Source organism: Heterocephalus glaber, unplaced genomic scaffold, assembly GCF_053883595.1.
Source record: "Heterocephalus glaber isolate CG9 unplaced genomic scaffold, H.glaber_assembly_v1.0 deba00001757, whole genome shotgun sequence".
Lineage (NCBI taxonomy): Eukaryota > Metazoa > Chordata > Mammalia > Rodentia > Bathyergidae > Heterocephalus > Heterocephalus glaber.
Window position 1 is genome coordinate 2,067,502 of NW_028258454.1, and position 15,338 is coordinate 2,082,839.

The following is a 15,338-nucleotide window of genomic DNA, read 5'->3' on the forward strand; positions in this document are numbered from 1 at the left end:
CAACTTCAAAAATGAACACAAACAACAATGTTTCCAGCCAAACAAAACCTAAAGAATTCATTCTCAACAAATCTGTACTAAAGCGAAAGAGAAAATGATAAAATACATAAAAATAGATTAATACTTCACTAAACTAAAGGATGCAAGAAAACAAATACAAAACATAAGTTTTATATAGTGAATAGGTATAAACAGTAAGATGGCAAATTTAAATCTATATATACCAGTAGCTACATTGCTAAACAGAGACCAAAAAACTCCAATTAAACAACTAGATTATTAGACTAGACTTAAGGGGGGCAGGTACCGAGGATTGAACTCAGGACCTTGCGCTTGTGAGGCAGACGGCAGAACCACTGAGCTAAATCCCCAGCCCTAGACTATACTTTTTAAAGTTCAATTTCACCTAAGATTCATTTTCACCTAAGATTCAATAAACACTTCAGTCTATAATTTCCTCTTAGCTCAGACAGGGGCAAAAGAAGACAATGGACCTAAAGAAGCAAAATATAAGGTATGGCAAATCACAATCTACTTACCACAAGCAAATGATAAAAATTAAGAGCAAAAAATAAAAAATGAATTCCAGCTACTATTCTGGATCATCTAGAATGGCAAACCTTCCACATCCATTATACCTAAACCTCGTAGCAACTCTGCAAATGTTATCCCCAGTTTATTTAACAAATTGAGGTTCTCAGAAGTTTTATTACATTTGACCAGAACCACATGGCTTTTGAGGTGGGAGAAGCCACCTGTCAGTCAGTTTCCAATACTTATGCTTTTTCAACAACCGTGCTCCCTCATTAATAATTACCAACTATGTGGACATACTTATACACTGTTCAGTGATTTGTGGAGGCCAAAATGAAGAACAGTTACATTCTTTTAAAAATACAGAAATGACAAAAATAAAAGCCCCATGTATAATTATGATACCTAATAAACTTAAGTTTCTAAAAGCAAATGCACATGACACTTCTTTACATAGTTCTCATTCAAATTTATATAATGGGATTATCGTAGGAAATACAAAGTCCTGTGAATATATCGGTAAAAGGAAAGACCAAAGTTACACACTAATGAAGAACATTAATGATGGGAAGTACTTTAATTCAACTTCCTCCATTAAAAAAATTATTATTTTCAGTTCTGCTCTGCACAGTGAAACCCAGGTAATACATCTGTGGTAGGCTCTAAGAGGTTGAGCTGCAGCTAAGAACATAAGTTAGGGACTGACAATGCCACATGTGATAAGTGTTCCACAAAACATTTTTATTTCAACTGTTGAAGAAAGGTAAAAAAAAACAAGTGACTTAAGTAATAAAAGGCAAACAGCTGGCTTTTAATAGTATATTTTAGCTAAACAAGTTACAAAAGTTTTAAAATCCAAAGTCTCTCGTTTAAGATCATTTTAAAAGAAAAGCTTCATAAAGATATTTCTACTCTCTAGCATTATTACAGATAACACATTGGCAACATGATAGAAGTAAGCAGGCAGAACCTACATATTAAAATAAAGCATTGTAAGCACCCTTAAATAACAAAAGAAAGGGCACCGGTAACTTTCTTCCTAGGTCATACAAGGAATAAATAGGTCCTTATCATTCCTCTCCAACTTAGATCCGCAGGGAAACTTCTCCCCAATTCCTTGACAACCAACCTCCCATTTTCCAATATATTCTAAGAATATTGTCCAAAGGCCCCTTCATTTCTAACCGGTAATTTATTTTTCAGTTGTTTGGCACTTTTTTCTCCAAGTTCCCTTCTCTCTTCTATTTTCCCCTCATCCATTTGCACATCTAGGTAGGTTTTCCTTTGTTGTTGTTAATTGTTGTTGCTGTGGTTAGAGAGGGTCTTACTATGTTGCCCAGGTTGGTCATGAACACCTGTGGGGCTCAAGCGATCTTCCTGCCTTAGTCTCCTGCTCAGTAGTTTGGATTTAGGTACATGCTACCATGCCCAGTTCAAATGTTTTTCTTAAAGCAAATGTATTTCTCAAAACAATAATCCCAAAAGGGGCTCCACAGGAAACTAATGATTTCATGGTAGAGTCAAAGAGCACAACAAGCATTTAAAGAGTCTAAGAAATTCTGAAGTAAAGAAACTAGATTAACTTTATTAACCGGTTTTAAAGAGAAATTTTATAGTACACACATTGTACCTGAAGGCTCCGTAAAGTGGTCTGTACCAACAGACAAATGAGCAAGGTGTGAAAAGCACGAACCACAGGATGCTCAATCCAAAATCAACCCCTCTTGAAGAATCAACAAAAAACCAAGCCAGGCAGCCGAAGATATTTAGAAACAGTGTTACAGCATGGACTGTGGAATCAGAAAACAAAAACAGAAAGGAAACATTTACATTCACTTTATTAAAACTATTTCCTAGGAAAAAACATATTCTACCCCATGTTTCTTTCCATTTAGCATTATTAAAAACACTGCTGTTTCTTACACATTTAATTTGTAAACCAAGTACACACAGGAAAGTCTTGCAGAGCTGCCCAAAACCTCACTAGTCCTCTCTTCCTAAAAGGCAATCACACAGCTTAATCAAAAGAGAACTGCCTTTAGGGCTTCTTCTCTGAGTAGGAAATAATGTGATTTGCCCAAAATGAAAAGCAGTGCCTTAATAACTAGGACCTGGGAGGAGAAAGACACTGTACTTAAAAGCGTATTTTTAGAGAACAGGGCCACAAACTAAAAAACTAGAGTCAAAATACAAAGAGTAGCAATTTCCAGGGATTACAGAGTCGATCTAAAAGGATCAGTGATTCATCTCACAGGAGTTGTCCAATTTTAAAGTCCTGAAAAAAAAAAACCTGTAGTTTGGTAGAGAATTAAAATCATTAATACACTCCTTTCCCATGCACATAATACAATGCGATGCATTTCAGCAGCTGTTCCTTTGATTAACACAAATGGGTCTTGGTAAACTCTTCCTATGCTGTTAATAAAGATTTTCCCTAATAGATCAAAAACAAAAATTCTGAGAGTAACATCTAACTACAGTATGATTCACAGGTACCCATTATAATTAATAACTTTTTAAATGATTCTTTAAAACCTTAGTCCCCAGCTAAATTTATTATAGGAAATACTCATGAAAATGTATGACTGTCCCACCAGGCAGCTTGTACCACTGAATCTAATCACTTTTATTGGTCCTTTTACTAACAAAATTAATAGAAAGCTGCCCTATGGGACAGTCAGGCATGTACCACTGGCGGTTCAAGCTACCTGGCAGCAAGACACAGGAATTATGGCCCCATCATGAACATGTTAAGCCAATCACTTAAGCTATGTGAGCTTCAGTTTTTCATTTACAAAAATGAAGAAGCTCTTCCAGTTTTAAAATTTCATTCCCTTTTATCACATATCAAAAACTCTGTTCCTGTTAAGAATTTTTAATTCTCACGAAAGTTAGCTTGCTAATAAATTTATTCAAAATCCTTTTCCTCAAAATAAAAGTAGTTGTGGTAAGGGTTTAACAACCCTTAAATTCAAAATTTAAATTCTGTATAATTAAATGAATTTAGTAATTTAGGAATAGTTTTTAATGTTAAGAAAATTCCATTTTAAATTTCGACCCTCCTAGGAATAATTTTAAAGGTTAGATAAACCTAATCCATTTAAAGAAAAAAAAAGACAACATATACGTAGATGTATGTTTTGAAGTTTAAACGAGTTCTTCCAAATACAGTTAAAACTATCAATTTAATGTTATGTTATTAATTTTTTTCTAAATGTTTTCATACTAACCAATATCCTTCATCAATAAGCCATTTACTTATATTCTAATGAGCACTTATGTGTCTAGGACTACTTACTGAACAATGCGTCCACTTTTTAGAGTTCAGAAAACATAAAGGCCAGGTAATGTGAAAATCCATGATCTATGTTGATAATTTCAGTCCAATGCAAGGGAGCAATGAATCTACGCTGGTGGACTCCAAGAATAGATACAACATTTACGGTGACCTTGCCTTGGGCGGAGTGGGGGCCCTGCAAGGGATGCAAGGCGCAAGCTCTGGCCAGGTGGTTTGTGCTGGCAGACTCTGGAGGAAGGTGCAGCCCGGAGCACCAGTGACTCAACTCCCAGAGATAACCCACACCAGCAAAGGATAACTTTGGTATAGCAAAATGAAATGCAAGGAACCAACAGTGACATAATTGAAGGCAGCAAAATCAAAATAAATTAGGGGATCGTGGGTTAGGAAGACTCTCTGGAGAGACTGCAAAATAAAGTGAAGCAGTGTTTTATCATGTATTTTTCAGCAGGTCTTCCTGAAATTTAACTAAAAATATGAAACCTTTTTCTTTAGACAACTGCTCTTTTCGGTACCAGTTACATCAAACAAATCAGTCTCTAGGGCCAGGGATTTAGCTCAGTGGTTTCCCCTCCTGCTGTGCCAAGTGCAAGGACCCGAGTTCGGTCCCCAGTACCAAAAAAAAAAAAAAAAAAACAAATCAGTCTCTAGATGCTACTTGTCTGTTGTTCTTGATCGTACTTGGAAAAACATTATTAAATATTCTCACACTAGGAATGAGAAGAAAAAACAGCTATCAAAATTTTTTTTGGTACCGGGGATCGAACTCAGGTTCTTGTGCTTGCACAGCAGGCGGCGAAACCACTGAGCTAAATCCCTGGCCCAAGCTATCAAAATTTTATGTAATGTTTCTGTGTTTCATTAGCATTTGTTGATTTTTTATTTTTGGTAAACATTTCCATTATATCCTATTCAGGGATTTTGTACTTTTAGGTATTAGGTTTACTAAATACCATATCTGCCTCTTTGCTCAAATTATTTCCTTTACTTATGGCTTTTTGGATTATCCAGTCTTCTTAATATCTTGTATAGATTATTGCCTGAATTTCTCTAAACTCACCAAGCTTTCATCTAAATGTCAGAAGTCATTTTATTTCCTTGCAATGTTTTGATTTGGATTTCAGTCCTTGCTTATGTTTTGGGAGAATCAGCTACCTACCAAAGCCTGAAGGCACAGAATATTTATTCTTACCAATGTCCTATGTCAGCATTCAGAGTTACTGCCTGTCCCTTTCCATGATGATGATTTTATTTATGGCTTTTATAACCTCTTGGTCAGAAGTTATTACCTTGGTACAGGCTATTCAAATAACTTCCTATATGAATGAGACTATCTTATATTTTTTTTCCCCATTAACTTTATTGGTACATTTTAGGTATAAAATACAGTTACATTCATCATTGGGATCTTGTACCATTACATGAGTCTCTTGGTTCTTATTATTTTTCCCCTTCCCTTGCCCTCCCTTCACCCCCTCCACCCTTCCATATTTGCAAAGACCTTGTTTCCATTTTTTTCCTCTTCTCATATTTTTTCCTTTCCCTTTTTTCCCTTCCCCTACCCCTCCCAATTCCCCTGCTCTTTTAGACCTTTTCTTCCTGTTACACAATATCAGTTATACATTTTTAAAATTACAATATTAAGATCTAGGAGACATTACCACAGATTTTACAGAATTTAAAAGGATACAGAAAGCATACTTCAAAAATCTGTTTTGAAATAAATTTGACAACTTCTAAGAAGTAACTTGGAAGACAAATTAATGAAACTAACTCTGGAGGAAATATAAAATATGAATAGCACCTATTAAAGAAAGTATATTCCTAGCTTGAAAACCTACTTATATGACAACAGCAGGCTCATAAACATTTTAACTGATAAATTATATCAAACATTTAAAGCAGAAAAAAGAAGGAACACTTCTCCCCTCATTTTAGGAACTCAACATTGTGCTAATCCTAAAACTGGATAAAGATAATAGAAGAAAAATGTATGAACATAGATAGAAATTTGTTTAACAAAACAAACTATTGGAAGTCAGATCTGGCAGTATGTAGAAAGTGGTTTTGTTATAGGGATGGCAGTGTTGGTTCAACATTGGAGGATCCACCCCCAAAAGTCATCATTTTAACAGAGGAAAGGAGAAAGCCATATGATCCTGTCACTAGTTGGAGAAAGAGTATTGGACTAAATTCTACAGTTGTTCATGGTAAAAACTATCAGGAGACTAGAGGTAGAAAAGAAACTTCTCAACAGATCAAAGACATGTACTCCATACTTCCAACAAAAACTCCTTCTATGAATGGAGAGACGATACAATGCTTTCTCCCTAAAGTGGGGGACAAGGGCATATATGCCTACTCTTCATCTGAGACTATCTTATATTTTCCTTCTTCATCCCTCTCTAGTCAAGAATATTCTTGCCCAAGCTCACTGTCTGTTTTCTTGGAACCTGGTTACCATCTGTACTGCTTCAGGTATTCATTCTTTTACTTAAAGTACAGATTCCTGCATATATTGAGATGAACATTCCCTCCCTGGTTGTACTTTGTCAATAGTTTTCTCATTGCCACCATTTGTTGGTTTAATTGTCACAAGCTTTATTTACGAGATACCTCATTACGCATAGGTCTACTTGTCAACTGGAAATGCTCCTTCATTCCACTTACAATGCATAATTTTTGGCAAATTGAAAAGCCTATAACAATAATAATTTGTTAATATGTTGCCATCTTAAAACAAAACCAATTAGAATTAAAAAATCATAATCTTAGAAACAGGAAAGAAGGTGACTCAGGACAAACCAAAAACTGAGACTAAACTGAAACTCTTTTTCCCTTTAACCTTTTATACTTTTCCAGCATTCTATTAGGGCTTTGATAGTTTAATTAAATAATATTTTCTTTTAAAAACAAAATAATGTCAAGAAGTCCTTATTCAGGACTACTATATAAATAAGTTTGTTATTAATACAAAAGTGAAATGAGTTAACATTTGACCATACTGATGTTTTTGTTGCCTAAAAACACTAGATATAAAATATTAAATAAATCTGAGATTTCACCAATTTTAAAATATGAACTTAAACATTTTATCATATTTAAAAAATAAAAACTATTTTCTTTAAAAAAAAAAGGAAGGGCCAGGGATTTAGCTCAGTGGCACCACGCCTGCCTTGCAAGTGCAAGGTCCTAAGTTCGATCCCCAGTACCAAAAAAAAAAAAGAATAGATAAAACACTAAAGAAATTGTAGAGCAGTTTGTTTCCATGATTTGCAACTGAAACAACTCTCTTGGATATAAAATTTCAATTTACTTTACTAGACAGTCAATCTGGTATTAATGGACCTACATTTGAAATCATTACTACAATATCTTTATTGTTATGGGTTAAAGACACTTAACAAATATATTATTTTCTTCACCACATGGTCTTTAATGTAGCAAATTGTTTTTCCTTTTTGAATCCAAAAGTACACGACAAAAAGGTTGAGATTCATTTCACAGGGATTTTCTAATTGCTTCAGTTCATTTCAAGGTAAATTATTGCTTAAGATTAGATTAGATTAGATACCTATGAGAGCATGTCTTCATTGATTGGTTCTTTTAGACTGCACAGAGTAAAATACATTGAGGGACATGCTGACAGTGGCATGGCTCAGGATGGCAGAAAGAACAGTTAAGTCCCCACAACTTGGTTCAGGAAGGGAGGTGCATACACGGGTTACCACAAAAGGGACTTCATCCTTGTGGGAATGTAGCTGGTATTTGTTATAAAATATAAATTACTTCCTTTCTTCTCCACTTTGTAGGTGGTACAACATGGAAGTCTAGACTCTGGGCTCTAGAGTAAACTCCAACAAGTGGCTCAAATTCTCTAAGCTTTAGTTTACATATCTATAAAACCAGATAATAAAGTACTTCTTCTTAGTGTGGTTAACATTTAATAAGATAACGTATATAAAGTGATTAGCACTGCGTCTGGCACAAAGTAAACCTTCAACAAATGGTGAGCTTTCATTAAACTCATTATTACACTACGAAAGCACAAGTTGAAACTCCTTAAAAATAGCATACTAAAACAACTTATGAAAGCAGCCTATATTCTATAAAATTTAGGCACATTACTGAGCTGGTAGTAAATCATACTTTGTTCCAATTAATGTTTCTTCAAAACAAAATGTAACTAGAATCTTAAGTCCTCTTTAATACCAATTAACAGATCTGCCAACTCAATAGGATTTTGAATAGAAAACTATTTTCAACTATGTTATTCTGAGAGACTGAGAAAGCTGCACATTTCTAAGACAAAAGAGCTCTATTTTGAAACCATCAGCATTAGTAAAATGGTTAACCATTTGGTTAAAATTAACTATAAACCCCTATTCAATCAATATTCACTAAATTCCTCATACAATTTTCTTCCAGCCCCTATGTCCTTTCACAAAGAAAAGCAATTTTTAAGTCAAATAACATGCCTAAAATACTAGGCCAGTTTCTGCCCGTTTAAAAAATAAACAGAAAGTATAAATACATAGAAATATTAAATAAGATATGAAGTTGTTAGTATGTACTATTGAATACACATATATACACACACACACATACATGCACAGAGATACATATGTGTATATGACACACTGGAAATTCAGCAAAAGATATTAAATCAAGAATAAATTGTCAACAAGAAACTAAGTTACAAAAATACTATCCAGAAAGAACTACTCAAATTCCAAAACAACTTCCCCTGAATATGAGGAGTGCTCCTAAAAAATTTAAGAAAATTATCTCTTTCGAGGGAAGAAGAAAGCCTCACTAATCATAAAGTAAAAATATAAATTTCCTTCATTCAGAATGTACCCTACAAATTCTCCATTTCCCAAATATTGTGCAGTTAAGAAGGCACAACTGCTGTTATCCCTACTGACACAATGGCATCAAAATAGAATAAAATGAAAAATAAAGTGGGAAGTCTGTGTACATTCAGCAAAACTGTTAAGAGCCTGACATTTTAATTTAGTCTTCTATGTGCTATAATTATACTCAAAGCAATGTAAGCATCACAGCCTAAAAACGTATGCTCTAATGTTGTATTCAATAAAATGTCCTACATTACTCAAGTACTTTCAAAAATAAAAATATTCACAATCACTTGAAAATGAAAAGTAAACTGTGCTCAGAGCTATTTTTAAAATTAACTTTATAATATTACAGTAGTTTCTGTCTCATTTTAAAAATAACCATAATGTCTAAATTTACTTAAATTGTCTTCTTCTGCACAAAAATAGTATGTCTAAGTTTTTCAAAGCAGATTATTCATATCTGTATAGCATTCTTCAAGGAAAAAGTATCATTACAAAATCTCCCACATGCCAGAGATACCGCCCTTTCCTCAAGAAAGTGCCAGTTCTCAAGATGTAGGTTTTCTTCAGGAAAAGATTTACATCATCACATACAGTATGGTTGTATGGTTTTGAATATGATGCTTCACTCTGAAAACTTTGGTCATTAATATCTATCTATGGAAAAGAAGATGAGTTTACTACTATGTTAGCCTTAAGAGATTAGTTCAAAACAAAGAAAATTTTAGTAGCAAAAGTATAAACTATAAATAATATAATTTGTTCTATACTCACACATCCACAAGTAGTACATAAGCTTTACTGTCTTTTGGAATTCTACAGGAATGTCTACAGAAAAGTCCTGATAGAAACAAGGTCCCACAGGAAAATTCTCAGGAAGTGGTGGCCAATTATTTTTTCTACCTGTAAATTAAAAGAAGAATTACTCATAAATATATTCTATCCTTACTTTCATTGTGTGATAATGATTCTATTGTTTTAGTAAATGTTATTTTAAAATGTAATACTATCTCTACACCTCTACAACTTTGAAAATCAAGCTTCATATTTTTAAATTTTTTCTTGGAATATAACTTTAGAAAACAACAGATGGTATAGTAATTTTTCAGTGTCATATTACATCATATTTAGGTATCACCCAAAAAAGGGAGAAATCAGAAACAAACAAAAAAAAAGAGTATCAAAGTCACAAGTGTCTGGCTGTCATGAGAAGGCAATCCAGTTTTTAAACTTCAATATCATCCTCAGCATCTTACATTTTTCAGTAAAATTCTGCTGTATAGAAAGGGATGACCAGCATCTGAATCTCAACTTTTCTTCTGTTAACTCCACAAAGAACACAAGATTAAACTGGCATCAAAGACTCAAATTTGGAAATCTCAAAGTCTGGGAAAAAACATAATACCCAAAAGACACATATAAGAAATCCATAAAATTCAAAGAACGTGAAATATTCATGAAAAAGAAGTAAAGGAATTATAGCACCTTCAAAAATCTAGAGAAAAACAAATTCAGACTGTGAGGAAAGAAAATGTGTCTATATGAAGAAATAGATTGAAAATAAGGTGGAAAATTAAAAATAAAGCAAAAATCACAATGTAGGGCCGAGGATTTAGCTCAGTGGTGCCACCGCCTGCCTCGCAAGTGCAAGGTCCTGAGTTCAATCCTCAGTACAAAAAAAAAAAATCAAAATGTAAGTATAGAGGGTAATAATATAAACTAAAGATCATTTTCTAACTTTAAATTCTGTACATCACAACTAACAGTTTTAGTTACAGAAACCCAGTTTTACATAGTTTTTCTATACCAGAAATTTTTTTGTGTATATGTGTTTTTTTGTTTATTGTATTTTGTTTTGGAGACAGGGTCTCACTATGTAGCCCTGGGTGACCTCAAATTTTTGAACCCCCTTGCCTCTGCCTCCTGAGTTTTGTGATGGCAGGTGTGTGCAACTACAACCAGTTGAGGAAATTTTTCATAGTGGAAAAAAGCAAGACCTAGTTCTGATTCTCCCCAACCTAGCTTGTTTGTTACATTTATTATACTATCTAAATTTCATGTAGTTCAGACATTTTCATACCAGTCTCAAGAGTATTTGAGCAGCAGCAGAGAACAGCAATGAAGAACACAAGCTCTGGAACCAGAGGACTGAGCCACTAAGTGGCGAGTGGTCAGAGACAACCTCTCAGAATCTAAGTTCTTCATATGTTAACATGAGAATGACAAGTAAACCACCTTTTCACAGGACAGTACTGAGGATTAAATATGAGTTAGTAAGTGAAAAGTACTAAAATGTCTAACTCTTAATTTCTTTTTTTTTCCCAGTACCAGGGATTGAACTCAGGACCTCGTGTTTTGGAGGCAGGCGCAGCACCACTAAGCTAAATCCTTACCCTTCTTTTTTACTTTTTTTCCCCCCTGTGTGACTCTTAATTTCCCACTCTTCATTACTACGTTTATTAAAATATCTCTCATAGAAATAATTTGAATTAGTCAATGCTAAGAAAATAAGGCAAATTTTAGCTACAGATATTTCAGAAACATTGATCTTAAATGTTTAGTTTTTCCTTTGTAGATGCTGTCTCTGGTACTGCAAACAAGAAAATGACCCAGAATAAATGGTCCAGGTAAGGGCCTAAACCTGAACATTCTAAGATAAGGAAGAAACCATTCTCTGTACTGCATCACTTTGTTAGTCCATAACTATCCCAGGCAACCTAACAATGACTTACCTTCACCTTTTGTCCCTTCTTATCCAGACACTGCTAACTTTTCCTAAAATACTCTCTTGAAGTAATCTCGGTAGTCATAGCCTGAATAGATTCCATAGCAAATAATTCAGGACTGATTTATCTTTGACAACATAAATGCGATTGATCTTCCAAGGGTCACCACAAACATTTTTTAACATGTTTTTGAGGACGGGGGTAGATAATTTGAAACTGATCTGAGTAAATAAGGTTAAGGGTCAAACAGGGGCACACACATTCAAATGTTCTGAAAGATTCAACAGATCCAGAGAGAGCTCAAATACAGAATCAAAGCTTCCTGGGTTTAGAATGAACCACAATTATCAGATCTGCATTTCCCCTCTCTGTGATGGGGCCAAGGCTGTTCTAATCCACCAAAACACTACACAAGTTGGTCAAGATCAAAAAGCTAGAGAGTATCAAGTAGGCAATTTGCCTTGTCTGATCTCCTTGGCAGAAAAGGAAAACAGGACAGGGTTTTATCCATAAACAAAATGACCTGCAGCTAGAATAGATACTTCTATTTCAAACTTTTTTGGATACTACCATGTTGACTGAGGTTTTGCATTTCTCGTTCTCGACGATCTAATTCTGCAGCTTTTCTTTCTAGTTCTTCTTGGCGCTTAAGAAGTTCAGCTTGAGCCAGGGCATGTTCCTTAAACAAAAGTTATCAATACATGAATTGCTTGCCAGAAGTATAAAACACTCTAACATTTATATGCTATCTCCTACTTCTTTCTCTATGATAGAAACCTAATTCAAATGTGCTTCCAAAATACAGAAATGAAGATTATAGTTTCAGAAAATGTTGCATGGATTTTTGGCACTGTAGGAATAGTCTATAGCATAAGAAAAACTCCTCTCAGTATGAGAAGTCAGAGTCAGAGGTCATCTGGAAAATGAAATTAACATGACCTTTGTGCCTAAGTGAGATTAAGGACAGAAACAAAGGGAACAGGTGAGGAAAATAAGACAGAAAAAAGGGCAACTGAGTTAGCTTTGATAAACTGGTTAAATAACACATAACCTTCCAAGCAATGCAAGACTATTTTATAATGTCTTAAAAATCATAAGATACTGAGGTGGAAGAAGGATATGGTTAAGAAATTCTGGTCTATAACTTCATCTGCCCATATGTGACACCAGACAACTTACTCACCTCTGTCATTCTTTGATTTTTGTCATCTACTTCCTCTTACCATCACTACCTAGCCATTTTAACTCATTCCCTAGAATAGCTACCATTCGGTTACTGAGTAGTATTGTACATTAAAAATTAAGACCAAAGGCAAGAAAAAAATTTCACTATACAAACTGCACAACAAAATGATATACGAATTCCGTGATTCCTAATAATGGAGTAAGGCAAATGTTAGAAACTGACAAAGAGATTTGAGTACTTACAAAATGACAAGATTTCTAATCCAGACTCAAAAGTTAAGTTAAAATTTAAAAATAAGGAATTTAATGATTAAGGAATTTAATGGTACAAAGAATTACAGTAGTCTCTGAAAGCAATATTAATCTTAATACTATAATTGCGGATATACATTTATACAGTGAACATGAACTAACCTTCGCAATCTGTGTATAAGCTGGATGTTCCTCTGTTGGTTTCATTATTGCTGGCTGTGTATTAGGTACATTAGGCATTTTCACACTGCCTGGTGGAGGCTAGGAAGATTAAGAAAAGGACAAATTATGCAACATAGCGTCCAATTTTAACTTCTTTCAAAAGTTACAGTACTAATAAAAAGCAAAATCCCAAGATCAGCCTCTCTTCCTTCCCTGCCTTCTCCTAGTCATGCATGTGGTAAAGACCTGTTGAAGTTTCCATCTCCATTTTCTCTAATTCATTTCTCAACTCTACACTCTCTCTGCTCTTTCACACTAAACCACACTCTTCTCCAGGACACTGTATTTTTAAAACATCTTTTACATATGTACTACAGTAAAATACAAAGAGTACCAAACCAAATAATCATAACAAGCAGCAAGGCACAGTGGCATATACCTGTAGTCCCAGCTACTCAGGAGGCTAAGGAAAACTGCTTGAGCCCAGAGTTCAAAGACAGCCTGCGCCACACACCAAGACCCTATCTCTGTGTCAGTGCCCTGAAAAGTATACAGGAGCACTCTTGGTAGAATTTCACTAAGAGCTCTTGAAAAAAGTAAGAAAGAAACCACAAGAAAATGGAAAATAAAGTAAATGAAACTACAAAACCTCCACTTTGCCAAGGAAGATCAGCACTATTGGAAAGGAGCTACAAGGTCAAGAGGCAGACGTCTACAAGCCCAGCAACACAGAACTGGTTAAATCAGCATATATAATGCAGCACAGACATCACGAAGATGAGTTACAACTATCAAAAATGCTTTCTAAATACTAAAGCAAACTACAGGAAGAACATGCAGATGATCTCTTTAAATAAACATTTATACATACTCAGAAAAATATATAGAAGTTCACAGCAAACAATTATCAGAAGACTTTCACCTAGTGCTACATTACTCTATTATCTGTCATCTGTCTCCCTCAACATACTTATTATATACCACTTTTCAAAGTTAATTTTTTTTTTTTTTTTTTTTTTTTGGTATCAGGGATCAAACTCCGGACCTTGCACTTGCCAGGCAGGCAGCGGAACCACTGAGCTAAAACCTCGGCCCAACCCCTCGTATTTTTAAAGTGCTCTTTAGAAAGGTTATAAGAAAAAGAAGGATGGCAAGATAAAAAGGGAAAACAATGAAAGGGAAGGAGGAAAGGGGGAAGGCAGGGAAAGGGAGAGAACTAAGAAGGGAGGAAGACAGGAAGCCAAGGAGGCAGAAGCTACCTCCAACACTAAATTGAATAGTCAGAACTATTAAAAAAAACCCACAAAAATAGCAGGATTTTACCCTAACACAGCTGATAGCAGCTTTGAAAAGGAAGCCAAGCACAACCAAAGATATAACCGGAAGATAGCTGATTCTAAAATTCATGAGGAAAAACAAAGACTAATAAATAGGTCAAATACTTCTGAAGAAACATAAGACAGGGGACCTATGATATCAAGGCTTAGTATAAGGCTATACATTTAAGAGTGTGGTATAGATAAGAATAGAGAAATATACCAATAAACAAAACAGTCATAAACAAGCCCACACAAATGGAGAAACTAAACACCAAACAAAGGCGGCACTACAAAAGAGTAAAGAAATACTGTTATTAGTCAATAAATGATGCTGGGGTAACTATATAATCACCTAAAAAAAAAACCTAAATTTCTTACTTCATATCATATGCAAAAATAAATTCAAGGCAGACTAATGACCTAACAGTAAAGCTTAAATATTTTTAGGGGGGAAAAAGGTGAGTATTTATATAAACTTAGGGTAAAAACTTCTTGAATGTGATCTCTAGATATTTTATGTGTTTTGTTTATGATGTATCCCAAGTGCCTAAAACAGTGCCTGGAACATAGTACATGCTCAATAATTCTTTATTATATTAAGTAGATAAGGAAACACACAAATCATAAAAGTAAAGATTGATAAAACTAACTATTTTGAAACTTAATTTGAAATTTGTTAAAAAGTCAAATCATAAATTGGGGAAAATCAGTGCCTATAACATAAAATTGCTACCCAGAATATATAAACATTACAAATCCATAAAATAAAAACCTACTAGAAAAATGGACAGAAAATCTGAACTGGCAATACAGAGAAGTGAAAGCAAGAATAACCAATAAACATACGAGGGCTGGGGATTTAGCTCAGTGGTTCCGCCACTTGCCTCGAAAGTGCAAGGTCCCGGGTTCGATCCCCGGTACCCAAAAAAACCAAAACAAAACACATGAAAATACATCCAATCTCACACTTCACTGGTAATCAAAAAGTGCAAAAACATAA

The 15,338-nt window shown here is 34.5% G+C and overlaps 1 protein-coding gene and 1 pseudogene across 3 annotated transcripts in view; one reads left to right on the forward strand and one right to left on the reverse strand.

Moving 5' to 3' along the window:
* The window catches only part of Scamp1 (secretory carrier membrane protein 1), an 87,522-nt gene that overhangs the window by 32,672 nt on the left and 39,512 nt on the right, over window positions 1-15,338 (reverse strand). For all 3 annotated transcript variants that reach the window (XM_004870191.4, XM_021248544.2, XM_021248545.1), the window contains 4 exons: window positions 13,020-13,118; window positions 11,991-12,099; window positions 9,469-9,597; window positions 2,165-2,324 (listed from right to left, as the gene is read on the reverse strand). In XM_004870191.4, the coding sequence (XP_004870248.1) occupies window positions 2,165-2,324; window positions 9,469-9,597; window positions 11,991-12,099; window positions 13,020-13,118 (497 nt within the window). The remainder of the gene's footprint in view (window positions 1-2,164; window positions 2,325-9,468; window positions 9,598-11,990; window positions 12,100-13,019; window positions 13,119-15,338) is intronic.
* LOC147821233 (putative G protein-coupled receptor 160) lies at window positions 4,688-7,666 on the forward strand (annotated as a pseudogene).